The sequence below is a fragment of the Pseudoliparis swirei genome, chromosome 12 (assembly GCF_029220125.1).
Source record: "Pseudoliparis swirei isolate HS2019 ecotype Mariana Trench chromosome 12, NWPU_hadal_v1, whole genome shotgun sequence".
Taxonomy (NCBI): Eukaryota; Metazoa; Chordata; class Actinopteri; order Perciformes; family Liparidae; genus Pseudoliparis; species Pseudoliparis swirei.
The window spans coordinates 3597809-3616744 of NC_079399.1; the positions used below are offsets into that span (position 1 = coordinate 3597809).

General features: G+C 44.1%; 1 protein-coding gene across 2 annotated transcripts; it reads right to left on the minus strand.

The window, feature by feature from the left end:
- Positions 1 to 1775: 1775 nt before the first annotated feature.
- mmut (methylmalonyl CoA mutase) lies at positions 1776 to 18821 on the minus strand. 2 transcript variants are annotated; one of them, XM_056428109.1, is made up of 13 exons: positions 18689 to 18821; positions 17056 to 17478; positions 15517 to 15884; positions 15270 to 15427; positions 12458 to 12629; positions 12138 to 12386; positions 11930 to 12041; positions 10010 to 10125; positions 6611 to 6726; positions 4873 to 5004; positions 4651 to 4798; positions 3281 to 3448; positions 1776 to 2900 (listed from the first exon to the last, which is right to left on the minus strand). In XM_056428109.1, exons 2-13 carry the CDS (start codon positions 17438 to 17440, stop codon positions 2772 to 2774), a joined length of 2253 nt encoding a protein of 750 aa, XP_056284084.1. In that variant the 5' UTR covers positions 17441 to 17478; positions 18689 to 18821; the 3' UTR covers positions 1776 to 2771. The 2 variants fall into 2 exon arrangements, with proteins under 2 accessions (XP_056284084.1, XP_056284083.1); XM_056428108.1 differs by having other exon boundaries at positions 18684 to 18820.
- Between the last annotated feature and the right edge of the window lie 115 nt (positions 18822 to 18936).

Here is an 18936-nt window from a genome sequence, read left to right on the forward strand (position 1 = left end):
CTGGCTCTAACTTACTTCTGACTAAGGAATGGACCCAATGTTGCCAGATGAACGGTTTCCCCCTCTTGTTTCCAATCTTTAATGCTAAGCTAAGATAAGCTAACCATATTTAATGTCAAACTGTGTATTTGAAAGGTTAATAACGGAAAGAACGAGTTAGCCGGCGTAGAGTCGGGTTGGTTTTGTCGTCGGCATCGTTAGGTTCCAATGCACGAAAAAAAAAGCTACCTCAAGCTTTGACTTTACAGTTGGTGCTTCTTAGTATATTTAGTTTTTATTTGTTTTTTTTAAAACTTTGTAAATATGTTTTACATATATATCATATATACATATCATATATATACTTTGTAAATATGTTTTACATATATATGTAAACATTTATACATATATTTATGTGTATATATACACATATTTATACATTTTTATTTTTAAATTAATAAATATATTAATATTTAAATAGATATTTATATGTATATATATACATATATAATTATTTAAATAGATATAATATATTTATATATATTATATATTCCCCTGCAGTCAAGCAATATATATATATTTATGTATATATATATTTATATATTTTTTGTATTTATTTATATATATATGGATAATATATTTACCTGCAGTAAAGCGATTTGTTTTTCAAACTTTCCCTTTCAATGAAGATGTTAGTTTTTGCTGCGTCACGTGTAGCTTCTTCTTTTATGGCATCTTGTAACGACTGTGTTGACCGCCTGGAATTATTCCCCAAAAACATTAGTGAATGTAGAGCTATGACCCCTCGTGTATCAATGTGTGTGTGTGTGCACTCCACAGGTCAAATATATATATATAAAAATAATTATGCCTTTATATATATCTCCAAAATCAAACTAAAAACAGGTATATATATATGTATACATAAATAATTATGCCTTTATATATATATAAAATTATACTTAAAACAGCTATAAATATATAAAAATAATTTATATATATATACTGTATACATAAATTATTCTAAAAACAAGTATATATATAGACAAATTATGCAAAAACATGTATATATAAATAATCATGCCTTATATATATATATATATATATAAATGATGCTAAAAACAGGTTTGACGGTGCTAAAAAAGTGCGGTTGTGTAATTATTAGAACTAACCAGACAAATGTAGCACGCTCTTTAGCTCTGCTAGCAGATAGAAGCTACATTAGCTGCTACTAGCATCACACCAGGAGGAAACTCATCCAGCTGTTGGTGACCCGAGTTGCTTTGTGAGTAATGTTGGCACTACGCTTTTTTTGACAGAGTAGAAGAATGCATGGAATAAAGCAAAAAGCAAAAGAAGAAGAAGCTATTGCTGGTCCAACAGTATTATGCGGGTAAACATTCCTTTCTCATTATGAGGTAATTACATTTGAGTGTGAAGCAAACAAACCATGAGCTCTACAGCATTATCTACCTTAAATATGGAATTAAATATAATTGAAGGTGATCAGAAGGCAGAAGACCGGCTCAGAGTCGGCTCAGCAGGTCACAGGGTTTCCATTTATGTAGTTATATTTATTACACCACACGCTCACCGGAGACCGAAGAGCTCCTAACCCCCAGCATGCACCTGGCCGACATCTCATAACGTCCTCTATTCTGCAACGAGGAGGCGATCGGCTCCTCCTGCTGTGTGTGGCTTCCCATCATCACCTGTTCTAAACCCTGGGAACAGAAGGGGGCGGAGCCACCCGGCAGGAACGCCGACGCCTCCAAGTCAAAATGATTCACACTCAATATTTGACAACGTTTGATGTTTATTGCCATTCAGTTCAAACTACTAACTTTATTGTAATAACTGAGGTGATAACGCACATTATCGTTACACACGGTCGCATCGTTGCGCTTCAAGAATCACGCGTACAAAAATATACCGTCATCAAAAAGATTGAGATCACTGATTGACCTCCGAGCTGAAGCTTCATGAATTAAACATGATGCCAGGGAACCAAAGGAGTCATGTCCATACGCACCCGGGGGGGGGGGGGGGGGGGGGCTACTCCAACACCCCGGCGCTGATAACACCCTCAGTCTGCAGTGTCAGACATATTTGAAGTATTACACTCATATTCTTGCATTTGTAGGATTAAAGTATTAAATAAACCGGTAAATATACCTCAGAATGCAAGAAAAAGGGAATTCACTGCAGAGGAGTTCTTACATTTTTAAGTGATATGAGCAAAACTAAAAACGCGCAGTTTGAGACGTCCCCGTTCTTTCTTTGTGAAAGTGAAAGGACCCAAAATGGGCAAACTGTGAGGTCATCATGAGCAACTCAAATCAAATGTCTTGAAATGCAACGTCAGAACACCAACTGGGTTTTAATCTTTAGAACTTGTGTATTAACGGTGAAAAATGACATTTTCTTGTGTTTTTTACAATCTTATGAGACCGCGACGTTGCATTTGTAGGATATTTGAAGTATTGAATGAACTTATAAATAAACCTCACAGGCTGCAACAAGAGGGAAATCACTGCAGAGGGTTCCTCACATGTTTAAGTGACGGCTTCAACTCCTCGTGTGAGACGTCCCCGTTCTTTCTTTGAGAAGTGAAAGGACCCAAAATGGGCAAACTGTGAGGTCATCATGAGTAACTCGCATATCAAATGTCTTGAAATGCAGAGTTACGGGTAGTTTTCTTAGCTATTTTTCTGTGTTTTTTTCGACACCTGTACAAAAAGCCCGAGGTCGGAGGTTTCTCCGCCGGTTGGACGGAGCCGTCCTGGAGGAGGTCACATGGCCCGCCGGAGGGTTTCCAGGCTCTTCTCGATGCGGTCGATCACCTCCACGGCGGCCTGCGGGATCCTGGTCCCGGGGCCGAAGATGGCGCACACGCCGCTCTGGAACAAGAACTCGTAGTCCTGCAAAACACACACACACACACACGGGGAAGGTGTGACACACGGTTTCATCTGGACTGCAGTTAATGAGAACTCCATGTGAGAGAAAGAAAGACATGGGATGAGAAGATAAGATCAAAAGCAACCAGGTAAGACGTAGTAATGAGCCTCCAGGTGATGGAGGACATCCATTAGTGTGGGAACATGAGCACACGCACACACACACACACACACACACACACACACACACACACACACACACACAGAGAGATAAAACCCTGGAGATAATGCCTCGCACGTTCTGAGAAAATGTTTTTTTTATTGATCGACGGGCGCCACGGCGAGCTCCTCTCCTCTCGCCCCCCCCGACCTCATCAGAAACCCGTCAACAGGTCACTCACCTGCGGCGGGATGACGCCTCCGCAGATGACCAGGATGTCCGGCCGGTTGAGCTTCCGCAGTTCCTCGAGCAGCTCGGGCACGAGCGTCTTGTGGCCCGCGGCGAGCGTGCTGACGCCGACGCAGTGCACGTCGGCGTCCACCGCCTGCTGCGCGACCTCGAGCGGCATCTGGCGACGGCAGAGAGCACACGGAATCAGCTTTACGGCAAATATCTTGACTTGTCTTCACAAGAAAGGCCCGTGGTCGACTAATTAGAGCGTTTCAATGAGCCGGTAATGAATTAAAGTCTCTGGTGAGTGGCCTCCGAGCAGCTTTAATTAAATAGTCATTCAAAAACTCCCATTGCAAGTAAGATCAAATTAAAAAACCATAAGGGGAAAACCGATAATTAAGAAGCGGCGTCGTCTCATTGGAGCAGACGGACGAATAGTGTTCCGGTTTATTGAGCTTTAGGAGTAAATCCTAAATAGTCCTGACTTTAATACTTTAATACTACTACAACTATATCCATTTACATTTTAGGGGACCTTGTTTTTCTTTTTTATAAAGAGTACCTGATATCTGACATATATATATATACACACACATACATTCACATACATATATATTATAAATATATATATTTTTTAATACTTTATTTAACCAGATGAATCCTGGTCTTGTTAGTATTTTTTTAAAGAGTACCTGATATCTGACATATTTACATATATTCACACATATATATATATATATGTGTATTTTTTTATACCTTATTTAACCAGAGGAATCCTTTTTTTTTTAAAGAGTACCTGATATCTGACATATTTATATATATATATATTTCTTCTTTTTTTAAATACTTTATTTAACCAGATGAATCCTGGTCTTGTTTGTATTTTTTTAAAGAGTACCTGATATCTGACATATTTACATATATTCACACATATATATATATGTGTATTTTTTTATACCTTATTTAACCAGAGGAATCCATTTTTTTTTTAAAGAGTACCTGATATCTGACATATTTATATATATATATGTATATATAAAAAAAATTTTAGACTTTATTTAACCAGAGGTATCCTTTTTTTACGAGTACCTGAGATCTGACATATTTACACACACATATATATATATATATATATTTACACACACATATATTTATATTTATATATATATATATATATATGTGTATTTTTTTTAAACCTTTATTTAACCAGGTGAATCCTGATCTAGTTTGTTTTTATTTTAAAGAGTACCTGAGCTCTGACATATTTACATATATTCACACATATACATGTATGCATAAATAGATGTTTGCATATAGATACATGCATCTTTTTTTTTTTTACAACTGACTGAAGAGCTTCAACGTTCTTTCCCTGACCTGAAACAGCGGCCCGATGTCCACGTCGAAGCCCAGGTCAGCGAACCCCGTGGCGATGACCTTGGCGCCCCGGTCGTGGCCGTCCTGCCCCATCTTGGCCACCAGGAGGCGAGGGTTCCTGCCCTCGAGCTTCTTGAACTCTGCAACTCTGGAATGCAAGAAGAAATCAGCCGGTGCGTGACGATCGTAGAGACGCCGATGAGACGGGCTTCACTCCTCTACCTGTTGAGGGTCCCGAGGATCTCCTCGTGCTCCCCGAATTCGCTGCGGTACGCGCCGCTCACCATCCTGGTGCTGGCCTTGTGCTCGCCGAACACGATCTTCATGGCGTCGGTGATTTCACCGACCGAACATCTGGGAGAAAAAAAAAAGTAAAAACAATGAGCTGAGCGATGATGAACAACGAAAGATAATCCAGTGAAGTCAAGTTGTTCCATTTAATAAAATGAACCCAAAGCAAAGTGCTTTATTTTGTCCTTTATCGGTTTCATTTAATTACCGTCTGTGTCACACGGGAGGAAGATGTTCCCTCGGCTCATTTTAACAATACATTACATTTATAGAGTGCTGTTCTCGACCCTCAGAGAGGCTTTCACCGTGACCACGACTTAATAAATACAAAGCAGCGATCTAGTGACTTTGAGGTCATTTGCAAGTCAATCATTATCTCTAAACCCTCATGCTGTTCAGGTCCCTGGAGATGGGAGATGGGAGGTGTGTGTGTGTGTGTGTGTGTGTGTGTGTGTGTGTGTGTGTGTGTGTGTGTGTTATCATATTGAGACGCTTGAAGGTCTGACGGTAGATGTTGAAGTGCTTATAGATAACAGAGACTTGTGTTAATTTCTGCTATGGTGCCTCTCATCTTGTGGTCTGTGATCGGCAAGTGTGTGTGTGTGTGTGTGTGTGTGTGTATGTGTGTGTGTGTGTGTGTGTGTGTGTGTGTGTATTTTAAGTATGCCGGCAGCTGTAAAGAGACATTTATCTCGAATGACAACATCTGTATCCAAATACGTCAAGATTCAAGATTCAAGATGTTTTATTTGTCACATACACACACAGGGTGTGCAGTGAAATGAAAGTGGCAATGCTCAGCAGGAGTACACACTATTTACACAAAACAACACAATATTTACAGTAAGTGTGTGTGTGTGTGTGTGTGTGTGTGTGTGGGCAGTTTCTATGGGGGTCCTGGTGAGGTCGGAGTTCACAATCCTGATGGCCTGAGGGTCTCTCTGTTCTTGCCCTGCCTGAAAACAGTCTGTTGTTGGGTGAGGATCTTCTGATCCTGCGGCTCTGGTTTGCACCTCTGGTGTACAAGTCCTGCAGGGTGGGAGTGTGGTTCCAATAGTGCGCTCAGCGAACGCTACTCTCTGCAGAGCCTTCCTGTCCTGAGCAGCGGGGAAAACCAGGCTGTGATGCTCCCTGTCAGGATCCTCTGGGAAACTTTAATTTCCTCCAGCTGCCTGAGGTGGTAGAGCGCTGCTTGCCTTTCTCACCAGAGTGTCTGTGTTCGTTGACCATGTCAGATCCTCGGTGATGTGGACTCCCAGTATTTTACCGCGCACCACCTCCTCACAGTAGTCACAATCAGCTCCTTAGTTTTGGTGACATTCATGAGGAGGCTGTTGTCCTGGCACCAGAGTGACAGATCAGCAACTTCCTCCAGGTAGGCCTTCTCGTCGTTGTCGGAGATCAGGCCCACCACCACTGTGTCATCCGCAAACTTGATGATGGTGTTGGAGCTGAACCTGGCCACACAGTCATGTGTACAGGAGTACAGTAGGGGGCTGAGGACGCAACCCTGGGGGGATCCTGTGTTCAGGGTGAGGGGTTTGGAGGTGTGTCTGCCCACCCTGACCACCTGTGTAAACGTAGCTAAAGTTAAGACTTCTAAAGTCGATGGATTACGACATGATGTATGAATAGAAACACACACACACACACACACACACACACACACCTCGCTCGTGCTGCATCCACAGCCAGGGCCAGGAGGTTGCCCTCCCCGGTCCGGGCGCACTCCTCGATGGCCGCCAGGCACTTCTTCACGGCATCCGGGTCACGACTCTCTCTCACCTGCAACGGAGACCGGAGAAAACCTCCCGTTGACACGGTGTTTATCCAGCTAACGTTGACACGGTGTTTATCCAGCTAACGTTGACACGGTGTTTATCCAGCTAACGTTGACACGGTGTTTATCCAGCTAACGTTGACACGGTGTTTATCCAGCTAACGTAGACACGGTGTTTATCCAGCTAACGTTGACACGTGTTTATCCAGCTAACGTTGACACGGTGTTTATCCAGCTAACGTAGACACGGTGTTTATCCAGCTAACGTTGACACGTGTTTATCCAGCTAACGTTGACACGGTGTTTATCCAGCTAAAGTTGACACTGTGTTTATCCAGCTAACGTTGACACTGTGTTTATCCAGCTAACGTTGACACGGTGTTTATCCAGCTAACGTTGACACGGTGTTTATCCAGCTAACGTTTACACGGTGTTTATCCAGCTAACGTTGACACAGTGTTTATCCAGCTAACGTTGACACGGTGTTTATCCAGCTAAAGTTGACACTGTGTTTATCCAGCTAACGTTGACACGGTGTTTATCCAGCTAACGTTGACACGTGTTTATCCAGCTAACGTTTACACGGTGTTTATCCAGCTAACGTTGACACGGTGTTTATCCAGCTAACGTTGACACGGTGTTTATCCAGCTAACGTTGACACGGTGTTTATCCAGCTAACGTTGACACGGTGTTTATCCAGCTAACGTTGACACGGTGTTTATCCAGCTAACGTTGACACGGTGTTTATCCAGCTAACGTTGACACGGTGTTTATCCAGCTAACGTTGACACGGTGTTTATCCAGCTAACGTTGACACGGTGTTTATCCAGCTAACGTTGACACGGTGTTTATCCAGCTAACGTTGACACGGTGTTTATCCAGCTAACGTTGACACGGTGTTTATCCAGCTAATGTTTACACGGTGTTTATCCAGCTAATGTTTACACGGTGTTTATCCAGCTAACGTTGACACGGTGTTTATCCAGCTAACGTTGACACGGTGTTTATCCAGCTAACGTTGACACGGTGTTTATCCAGCTAACGTTGACACGGTGTTTATCCAGCTAAAGTTGACACTGTGTTTATCCAGCTAACGTTGACACGGTGTTTATCCAGCTAACGTTGACACGTGTTTATCCAGCTAACGTTTACACGGTGTTTATCCAGCTAACGTTGACACGGTGTTTATCCAGCTAACGTTGACACGGTGTTTATCCAGCTAACGTTGACACGGTGTTTATCCAGCTAACGTTGACACGGTGTTTATCCAGCTAACGTTGACACAGTGTTTATCCAGCTAACGTTGACACGGTGTTTATCCAGCTAACGTTGACACGGTGTTTATCCAGCTAACGTTGACACGGTGTTTATCCAGCTAACGTTGACACGGTGTTTATCCAGCTAACGTTGACACGGTGTTTATCCAGCTAACGTTGACACGGTGTTTATCCAGCTAACGTTGACACGGTGTTTATCCAGCTAACGTTGACACGGTGTTTATCCAGCTAACGTTGACACGGTGTTTATCCAGCTAACGTTGACACGGTGTTTATCCAGCTAACGTTGACACGGTGTTTATCCAGCTAACGTTGACACGGTGTTTATCCAGCTAACGTTGACACGGTGTTTATCCAGCTAACGTTGACACGGTGTTTATCCAGCTAACGTTGACACAGTGTTTATCCAGCTAACGTTGACACGGTGTTTATCCAGCTAACGTTGACACGGTGTTTATCCAGCTAACGTTGACACGTGTTTATCCAGCTAACGTTGACACGGTGTTTATCCAGCTAACGTTGACACAGTGTTTATCCAGCTAACGTTGACACGGTGTTTATCCAGCTAACGTTGACACAGTGTTTATCCAGCTAACGTTGACACGGTGTTTATCCAGCTAACGTTGACACGGTGTTTATCCAGCTAACGTTGACACGGTGTTTATCCAGCTAACGTTGACACGGTGTTTATCCAGCTAACGTTGACACGGTGTTTATCCAGCTAACGTTGACACGGTGTTTATCCAGCTAACGTTGACACGGTGTTTATCCAGCTAATGTTTACACGGTGTTTATCCAGCTAACGTTGACACGGTGTTTATCCAGCTAACGTTGACACGGTGTTTATCCAGCTAACGTTGACACGGTGTTTATCCAGCTAACGTTGACACAGTGTTTATCCAGCTAACGTTGACACGGTGTTTATCCAGCTAACGTTGACACGGTGTTTATCCAGCTAACGTTGACACGGTGTTTATCCAGCTAACGTTGACACGTGTTTATCCAGCTAACGTTGACACGGTGTTTATCCAGCTAACGTTGACACGGTGTTTATCCAGCTAACGTTGACACGGTGTTTATCCAGCTAACGTTGACACGGTGTTTATCCAGCTAACGTTGACACGGTGTTTATCCAGCTAACGTTGACACGTGTTTATCCAGCTAACGTTGACACGGTGTTTATCCAGCTAACGTTGACACAGTGTTTATCCAGCTAACGTTGACACGGTGTTTATCCAGCTAACGTTGACACAGTGTTTATCCAGCTAACGTTGACACGGTGTTTATCCAGCTAACGTTGACACGGTGTTTATCCAGCTAACGTTTACACGGTGTTTATCCAGCTAACGTTGACACGGTGTTTATCCAGCTAACGTTGACACGGTGTTTATCCAGCTAACGTTGACACGGTGTTTATCCAGCTAACGTTGACACGGTGTTTATCCAGCTAACGTTGACACGGTGTTTATCCAGCTAACGTTGACACGTGTTTATCCAGCTAACGTTGACACGGTGTTTATCCAGCTAACGTTGACACAGTGTTTATCCAGCTAACGTTGACACGGTGTTTATCCAGCTAACGTTGACACAGTGTTTATCCAGCTAACGTTGACACGGTGTTTATCCAGCTAACGTTGACACGGTGTTTATCCAGCTAACGTTGACACAGTGTTTATCCAGCTAACGTTGACACAGTGTTTATCCAGCTAACGTTGACACGGTGTTTATCCAGCTAACGTTGACACGGTGTTTATCCAGCTAACGTTTACACGGTGTTTATCCAGCTAACGTTGACACGGTGTTTATCCAGCTAACGTTTACACGGTGTTTATCCATCTAACGTTGACACCGTGTTTATCCAGCTAACGTTGACTCCACAGACGTAATTCAGCAGATACAGAGTATATGAGTATATGAACGTGTCTAAAGTGTTACTAATATATCATAAATATATATGCCTGTGTGTGTGTGTGTGTAGGTATTCTTTAGACACATTTATGGCCCACAGACCTTTTTCAGCTTTTCTATCTGTTTCTGGCGCACAGCGGTGTTATCGATCGCCAGCACCTCCACCGTCTCCTCCTTCTCGAGACGGTACTTGTTCACCCCGACAATGACCTCTGACCCTGAAGAGACACAAAGAGGGGGGGGGGGGTTACAGCTACATGGAACAAACCTTCTCAGGGTGTTCTCTAAGGCAGTGGTTCTAATGAAGCCTCTGTGAAATATTGTTCTCACCCGAGTACCCTGACTAGTGCAAAGCATTTTGGGTTGAAAAAAAGATGCAATACGCAGCATTTTGCATACAATATAAAATATATACATTTCAGTTCATAAATTGACACTTATATTTAATTGAATATAACTAAAATAACTATTTTCAAAGGCGTTACATTTGTTTTAAACAGATCTCCCTCGCGGGTCTTCACGTACCCCCATTTGAGAACCGCTGATCTCATGATCTATGAACTTTGAAAGCAAATATTTTTACATAAATAAATAAATACACGTGAGAGAAACCGTGGGCAGCATCCGCTGCATTATTTCCTGCCTCCATCCATCAAGAAGTCAATTAGCTCCAGGAGGGGAAGCTACACGGTCTGTGGCGGTTCAATCTTCTGGCAATATTTGAAAAAAGGAAATACGACAGAAAACAAACAAACACATCTCCAGCTCCTCTGAACCTTTTCGGCCAGATGGTTTGTTACGCCGACCGACCGAGACGCCGTCACCGGAAACCAAATGTGGGATGGAAGACACTGCCAGAACAAACAGTGAGCGCTGTGCATGGATCTATACATACATATGTATACGTATATACGTGTGAATATATGTTAATATGTCAGATCTAAAAAAAATACAAATTGAACTTTTAGTTTCTTTTAACTTGTCTTGTTCTGTAGATTTTGTTTGTAATTATGCGTTTCATATGTTGCTGCCTGTCTTCACCTGGTTACATAAAGGTTGAAGAAAATTTTTATAAAAATATGAATACATACAGTGGGTACGGAAAGTATTCAGACCCCTTTAAAATGTTCACTCTTTGTTTCATTGCTGCCATTTGCTAAAATCAAAAAAGTTCATTTTATTTCTCATTAATGTTCACTCAGCACCCCATCTTGACAGAAAAAAACAGAAATGTAGACATTTTTGCACATTTATAAAAATAAAAATAAAATAAAATATCATCAAATAAAATTTACTTTTTTAATTTTAGCAAATGGCTGCAATGAAACAAAGAGTAAACATTTTAAGGGGGTCTGAATACTTTCCGTACCGACTGTATGTGTGAATATATGTAAAGAGATGGACTGGCGACCTGTCCAGGGCGAACCCTACCTTCGACCCTAAAAAAATATATGTGTGACTATATCAGATCTCAGATATAAAAAATAAAAAAAGACAAAGAAGATCAAGATTTAAAAACCTATAGCCTAAAAAAATATATATATTAATATTTTTACATATTTTCTTCATGCCAAATTTGTGAATAAATTGGAAAAATTTCAGACGGGATGCAAAAAGTTAAAAACTTCCGTTTGATATTCCGCGGCCGCTCCGCTGAGTGAAGTGTGAAGCACCGGCGGCAGAGGGGACGAGATAAAGAAGGAGGAGCTTCAAGCCTCACGACGCTCATGAGATATTCATACGGTCATACCCGAGGCGAAAATAAAGGCAAGATCAAGATTATAAACCTATGAACTAAAATAAATACTATAAAAAAGGCAACGGTTAAGACAATAAATTATTTCACGCGGGGGGATAAAAAGAGTTGCACACGGGAGGTGAAGCATTAAACACGGGCGGCAGAGGAAAAGGGATACAAAAATGTAAAAAAGATGACAGACGAGCCGCTTGAAGCTCATGAGACATTATATATATATATATATATTATACATATTGTATATATTATATTATATATAGTCCTACCTGAGTCGATGCGCGCCTGCCTGCGAGCGGCACACTCCTCAATGCGAAGTTTGGGGATGCCCTCCGCCACGGCTCTGGCCATGCCCCCCACCTCCTCTATCTCGTTGATGAACTACAACGGGGGGGAAGCAAAGAGATGAATGAGCCTCCCGCCGCGTGACGGGCTCAGGCGTTTGACCCCCGCGACCTCCGCCCCCGCGCGACCGACCTTCAGCGCCGTGGCGTAGACGTCGTCCGTGAGCGCCTCCATCATGTGCGAGCCCCCCCAGGGGTCGGCCACCTTGGGGATGCCCGACTCCTCCTGGATGATGATCTGGGTGTTGCGGGCGATGCGGGCGCTCTTCACCGTGGGCAGACCCAGGGCCTCGTCGAAGGAGTTGGTGTGCAGCGACTGGGTGCCCCCGAACACGGCGGCCATGGCCTCGATCACGGTGCGCACCACGTTGTTGTACGGGTCCTACGAGAGGAGGGGGGTGGGGTTACGATGCGTTCGGGTCCACCTGGAGGCGGAGGGCGTCCCCGTGTCACCTGCTCGGTGAGGGACCAGCCGGAGGTCTGGCAGTGCGTGCGCAACAGCAGCGACTTGGCGTCCTGCGGCTGGAAGTTGTCCCGGATGAGCGTCGCCCACAGCCGGCGGCCGGCGCGCAGCTTGGCGATCTCCATGTAGAAGTTCATCCCGATGCCCCAGAAGAACGACAACCTGGCGGCGCGGGCAAACGAACGGGGAGAGAGAGAGAGAAGAGACTCAAGAAATAATGGAAACAGAAAATGAGGTGTGGGAATTATATTTGTTCTCATCAAGCCTTCTGGCAAAAAAAGAAAAAAATCATATTCAGAACAATAATAACACGATTCATTCTGAACAGATACGGAGTAACTTCCCCCGCTGTGTGTGTGTGAGAGTGAGTGAGAGAGTGTGTGTGTGTGTGTATGAGAGAGAGAGAGGGAGAGAGAGTGTGTGTGTGTGTGTGTGTGGGAGAGAGAGAGACTGTGTGTGTGTATGTGTGTGTATGGGAGAGAGAAAGAGTGAGAAAGTGTGTGTAGGAGAGAGAGTGTGTGTGTGTTTGTGTGGGAGAGAGAGAGCGAGAGTGTTTGTATGGGAAAAAGAGAGAGAAAGAGAGAGTGTGTGTGTGTGTGTTGTGCACCAAGCTTCTCCCCGCTTTGTTTACATGGCCAGGATTACTTTTAAGAGCCCGTGAGCGTGAGCGTGCCCGTGCTCGTGAGCGTGCCCGTGAGCGTGCCCGTGCCCGTGAGCGTGCTCGTGAGCGTGCCCGTGCTCGTGAGCGTGCTCGTGAGCGTGCCCGTGCTCGTGAGCGTGCCCGTGAGCGTGCCCGTGCTCGTGAGCGTGCCCGTGAGCGTGCTCGTGAGCGTGCCCGTGAGCGTGCTCGTGAGTGTGCCCGTGCTCGTGAGCGTGCCCGTGAGCGTGCTCGTGAGCGTGCCCGTGAGCGTGCTCGTGCCCGTGAGCGTGCCCGTGAGCGTGCCCGAAAGAAAGAAGGAAACTGATCGTATGGCTCTCCCTCCACTCCTCAACTCGCCAGCATCACTCCTTCCCTTTGCTCCAGAGTAACCCCAATAAGACGGAGGGATAGAAGCCAATCATAGAGGGAGGGAGGGAGGGAGGGGGGGGGGTCAGGAAAGCATAATGTGTGTCTTTGTGTGAGGCTCTGAGGTAATAGCTCAGCGTTGACGACATTCTTATCGTCTTCATATTGATTGTAGAGGTGGGAGGCGGAGCGCCGCCGGTGCTCCCAGAGATCTCCCCGAGGATTGTGTAACGCCGAGCGGTTGACACGCGGAGGGAGAGAGAGAGAGAGAGAAGATAATGGAAGTGCAATGAAAGGGAATAATAATTGGACGGCGGGCCCAGCTTCAGGGTGAAAGAGGAGTTGTGTAATTGACTGGAAAAGCCCATCTCCTCATCTCCTGTGGCGCCACATTATGGATTATTCCTTCTGGAAAAGGGAAAAGGGAGCCACGGGGAAGCTGCAGCTTCACATGGAAAGGAGCAACATGGACAGTAAGAAGAAGTCGTAGCGCGTAGCAGATCACAGCAAAGAATGTCAATAAACACGATATTTAGCACCTTTATTCTGTCTTTTAAATCCATATTCGTGTGCTCAATAGAAAATATGGATGAACAGTATTTCACGGTTCTGGAGAGGAACATCTGGAGTCAAGAGGAAAGATATTATTCATCCAGTTCATTATGCAACGAGTCAAACGTGCCCAGCGCCAGTGGAACATGAGATCAGAGATCGTCTGCTCGTTCCCCTGGTGCCAAAGGAGCGTCGTCTCCTTGAACCTCGAAACACCAGCTGGGGACGCTGGAGGCGCCAAGAGGCCACGCCCCCGATGGAGGTGTCATGGCTGATCTTGAGTCACTGATGTCTTTGCCGCCACCCCCCCCCCTCCCACCACCATCACCACCATCACCACCAGCACCGGGATCTGTGAATTATTTCTCTCATCTCCTCATATCTACTGATTAAGAAATAAAACTATAAGACTTTATACAACTTTAAAAAACGTAACTATAAGACTTTAACTATAAGACTGTATAAGACTTACCTATAAGACTTTATAAGACTTTATAATACTTAACTATCAGTCTTTATAAGACTTTATAAGACTTAACTATAAAACTTTATAAGACTTTATAAGACTTAACTATAAGACTTTATAAGACTTTATAAGACTTAACTATCAGACTTTATAAGATTTAACTATAAGACTTTATAAGACTTTATAAGATTTAACTATCAGACTTTATAAGACTTAACTATCAGACTTTATAAGATTTAACTATAAGACTTTATAAGACTTTTACAATACTTTTTAAATGGCGGCCTTTGTCATATTCAAATCTCTCGGACTCATTTTTTTAATCTTTAAAAAGGCATTCTTTGTCGGTTAACTTAAACTTAAATATCCTTCATTTAATAATGTGTGCATAATACAAATTAAGAAGGTATGAGCTTCATTACAGCTCTTTCTTTTAGGAATATCGGCCAGAATATGGCAGACCTGTGTAATGAATCTATAACTAAACGATGTATACAGTGGGTACATGTGATATTTCAGTTTTTCTTTTTTAATAAATGTGCAAAAATGTCTAAATTAGTTTGTTTCTGTCCAGATGGGGTGCCGAGAGAACATTAACGAGAAATAAAATGAACTTTTTTGATTTTTAGCAAATGGCTGCAACGAAACAAAGAGTGAACGTTGTAAAAGGCGCCCGAATACTCTCCGTACTGTACGAGTGCGACGCGCGGCCGCAGCGGTGAGCTCGTAAATATGCAAATAGAAAACTGTTCTTCTCGAGATGCGAGTGCGTTGGTACCTCGGGGCGAACTCGTCGATGGTCAGGCCCGCCTTCAGCCCGGTGCGGCAGTACTCCAGGCCGTTGGCGATGGTGTAGGCGACCTCCAGGATGGCGTCGGCCCCGGCCTCCTGCAGGTGGTAGCCACTGATGGATATGGAGTTGAACTTGGGCATGTGCTGGCGACACGGAGAGAGAGAGAGAGAGTCGCTTATTAAAACCGGCTGAGCTCGACACGACGACGACGCGGCGTCGAGAGGCAGGTTACCTTGCAGGTGTAGGCGAAGATGTCCGCGATGGCGTGCATGGAGGGCTCCGGGGGGAAGATGTAGGTGTTGCGCACCATGAACTCCTTCAGGATGTCGTTTTGAATGGTGCCGGTGAGTTTGGCTGCGGGCACGCCCTGCTCCTCGCCGGTCACGATGAACATGGCCAGCACGGGGATGACCGCTCCGTTCATCGTCATGGAAACGGACATCTTCTCCAGCGGGATGTCGTCGAACAGCATCTTCATGTCCTCCACGGTGTCGATGGCGACCCCGGCCATGCCGACGTCGCCGTGGACCCGGGGGTTGTCCGAGTCGTAGCCGCGGTGCGTCGGCAGGTCGAACGCCACGGAGAGACCCTGCTGACCGGCTGACGGGGGGGCAGGAGGTCAGGGGTCACGCACACGCTGACCAATGGGCTCCCAGGACTTTAAAACACATTTATATGACCACACATGTTGTGAAATAAACATGTAAAAGTGAGAACATGTCGTATTTAAACTAACAGTGATAATTCCAAAGCATACAGTATATATATATATATATAAAAAAATTAAATCCCAAAAGTTTTGGAAAGGTCCTTAAAAATGTGAAATTCTCATAAGTTTAATTTACAGGGTATATATATATATATATATATATAGTTTAATTTATATATATATATATAGTTTAATTTACAGGGTATATATATATATATATACCCTGTAAATTACACTTATGAGAATTACATATTTTTAAAGACTTTTCCAAAACTTTTGGGATTTAATTTTTTTTAAAGGGCTTTTCCAGGCCTGGAAAGAACTATTTAAAAAATATCAAGACTTTTCCAGGTTTTTCCATGAAAAATGGAGATACAAGGAGATCAACAACAAACAGCTGGCAGCCTTTAGGGGAGAAACCAGCCAGCAAACCGCCTGAAGGCACCGACAACACCAGGACTCAACTTGGAACGCTGAAATAATGAATGATTGGTTTATATTCTCAACTATTTTGGATTGTGCCACTTCTAAAAGCTGAAGCATGATGCGTGTCCTCTCCGAGTGGTGATTTCGCTGATGTATTATTTCCCACGGTTCTATTAGTTGACCCCCGTCCCACCCCTCTGGATCGTGGTCTACCAACTATTCATACACTCTTATTAATTAGATGTGTTGTTACTCTGTAATGCTTCATTCTGGTCACATGACGTCTATTCTTCCCTCCATCCTGGAGAGGGATCCTCCTCCGTTGCTCTCCTGAAGGGATCTTCACTTTTTTCCCCTGTGATAGGATTTTTCAGGGGGAGTTTTTCCTGATCCGATGTGAAAGGTCAAAGGTCAAGGATGTCGATCATGTCGTATGTGTAGATTGTAAAGCCCTCTGAGGAGAATTCGGAATTTATGATATTGGGCTATACAAAATAAACTGAATTAAATTTGAATAACAAGTATTTGTGGGCCTTGTAAGCTTTGGCGACCGTTTGTAAAAATGATGCTTGAATCTACATGGTTTCAGCTAAACATGTAAACAACAACAACAACAACAACAACAACAACAACTACCTTTGATGTTATCTTTGTAGAACTTGTTGCTCTCCTCCACCGTGCTGAAGCCGGCATACTGCCTGATGGTCCACGGTCTGTTGGCGTACATGGTGGGATAGGGCCCCCTAGTGTAGGGAAACACTCCTGGTAATTCATCCGGCCGGCCCTCCGAGTCCGCTTGTGTGTACACGGGCTTTATGTTGAGCCCCTCGGGCGTGCGCCAGATCAGATTCTCCGGGTTCTTCCCCTTCAGCTGCTTCTTAGCCAGACTCGCCCACTCCGGGTGCAGCTCGCTCGGGTCCCGGCGCGGCGTGGACGTGTGGATCAGAGCCGAGGAGACGGAGGCTCTCGCCAGGCGCCGGGCGGCCATCGCTGCTGCGCATGACCTCTGTGCGGTCAGCATGCTTCAAGGTCGACTCTCTCAGGCGCACATGGATCAACCTGAGGGAGGCAACGACAAACAGGTTGGAGGTGGGGAATATTGTGATGGTGGCACGAGTCAAACTTGAGTCTGTGTTGGAGGTGCTGAGGAAACGGACTACGCCTCTCATCCCCTGAACGCCACACTGAGGTCAGGAAGTCATTTCTACCTGTGGCCATCACACTATATGACTTACAACAATAATAGTAGCCACACCATGTGTAATATTAGTGACATTTCATATGCATTATTATTGACAATATCTCTCTCAATTTCATCCAAAACATAACTTTTCTATTCAAGTTTCCTTGAGGCACATACTTTGTATTTTGACTCTTTTACTTCATCTATTTGTGTTGTACCTTACTCTTATATCTATTGTTTTCTATTTTGCAATAGTGTCAGCACACAGACGTAACACTTATTCATCCTATTTCAACAGATATGGCGATAATGTTAATGCAAACCCTTTAAACAATATGCCACGTTCATGTTGCTTCGCTCAGGGGAAAAACAGTGCTTCAAATATGATAATTAAGGAGTTTTCAACTAGAGATTCTATATAGATTTTATATATATTAGTTTGCAGCATGGATATCATCCACCTAGCAACGTTTCTGATTTACAGTGAGACATGTTCGTGTCATCTCAGGTGACTTCGTTTGGATGATTGCCAGGTGAGTGAGTGCCCTTCAGGGACAACAAAACAAAATCGTGAAACGACGTTTGAGAAATCAAAACAAAAGGTTTTGCTAGCAGTCCAATGACGTTTACACTATTATACCAACCGGACACGTAGTTATCTCCTCGGTGAGTTACCGCACAGTCAGTCAGCCTCGTGTGGGAATAACGAGAGCAGGTTTTTAGGGATGTGTGACGTAACTTGTAACTTAGACGCGGAGCAGATGACAGCGTCCACGGCTACACTGTGGCTAGTTAGCTTAGCTTTAAGCAGCCGAACTAGTCATATATCTTATTTTTATCAAAGTAAAAACGCGTGTATTGATTATATCTTCAAGTGAAGTAAAACAGAAGACACAAACGTGCATGTTAATGTTCACGTAACGTAAGATGTAACCGTGAGTTGAGCTAGCTCGTTAGCTGTTGATGTTAGCTCGCGCTAGCGCAGCGTTTAAAGAAGCTAAATGGATCCAACATGAGACACTTGAGAGGTGATTAACGTTCACTACAGAGTCTTTAACGTATCTAAGTGTCATTTCCTGACCTTGCCTGTCTGTTGTGCTTTTTCCAGAGTGGTGAAAAGGCGTGTGTCCGTCCGTCCAATGACGTTTCACAACATCCCCGGTGAGCCAATAGCCGGCGAGGAGGTGAACTTTGACCCCTGACACCGGAAGTAGATGCTCCAAAACAAGCTTGTCGAACGCTGCAGAGATGAGCCACGCCCCCCCCCCCCCCCCCCCGCCGCTATGACGAGTGCATTGCGAGCACTGATCATTTAAATATACGGACACGGCAAA

Bases quoted from the DNA above. Each gene is read 5' to 3' on its own strand.
- mmut (XM_056428109.1), bottom strand. From the start codon at position 17,440: ATGCTGACCGCACAGAGGTCATGCGCAGCAGCGATGGCCGCCCGGCGC. The intron at 15,428-15,516 runs GTAACCTGCCTC...CCGTGTCGCCAG, and splicing joins TCTTCGCCTACACCTGCAAG to CACATGCCCAAGTTCAACTC. The intron at 12,042-12,137 runs GTCGGTCGCGCG...CCCCCGTTGTAG, and splicing joins TCTACGCCACGGCGCTGAAG to TTCATCAACGAGATAGAGGA.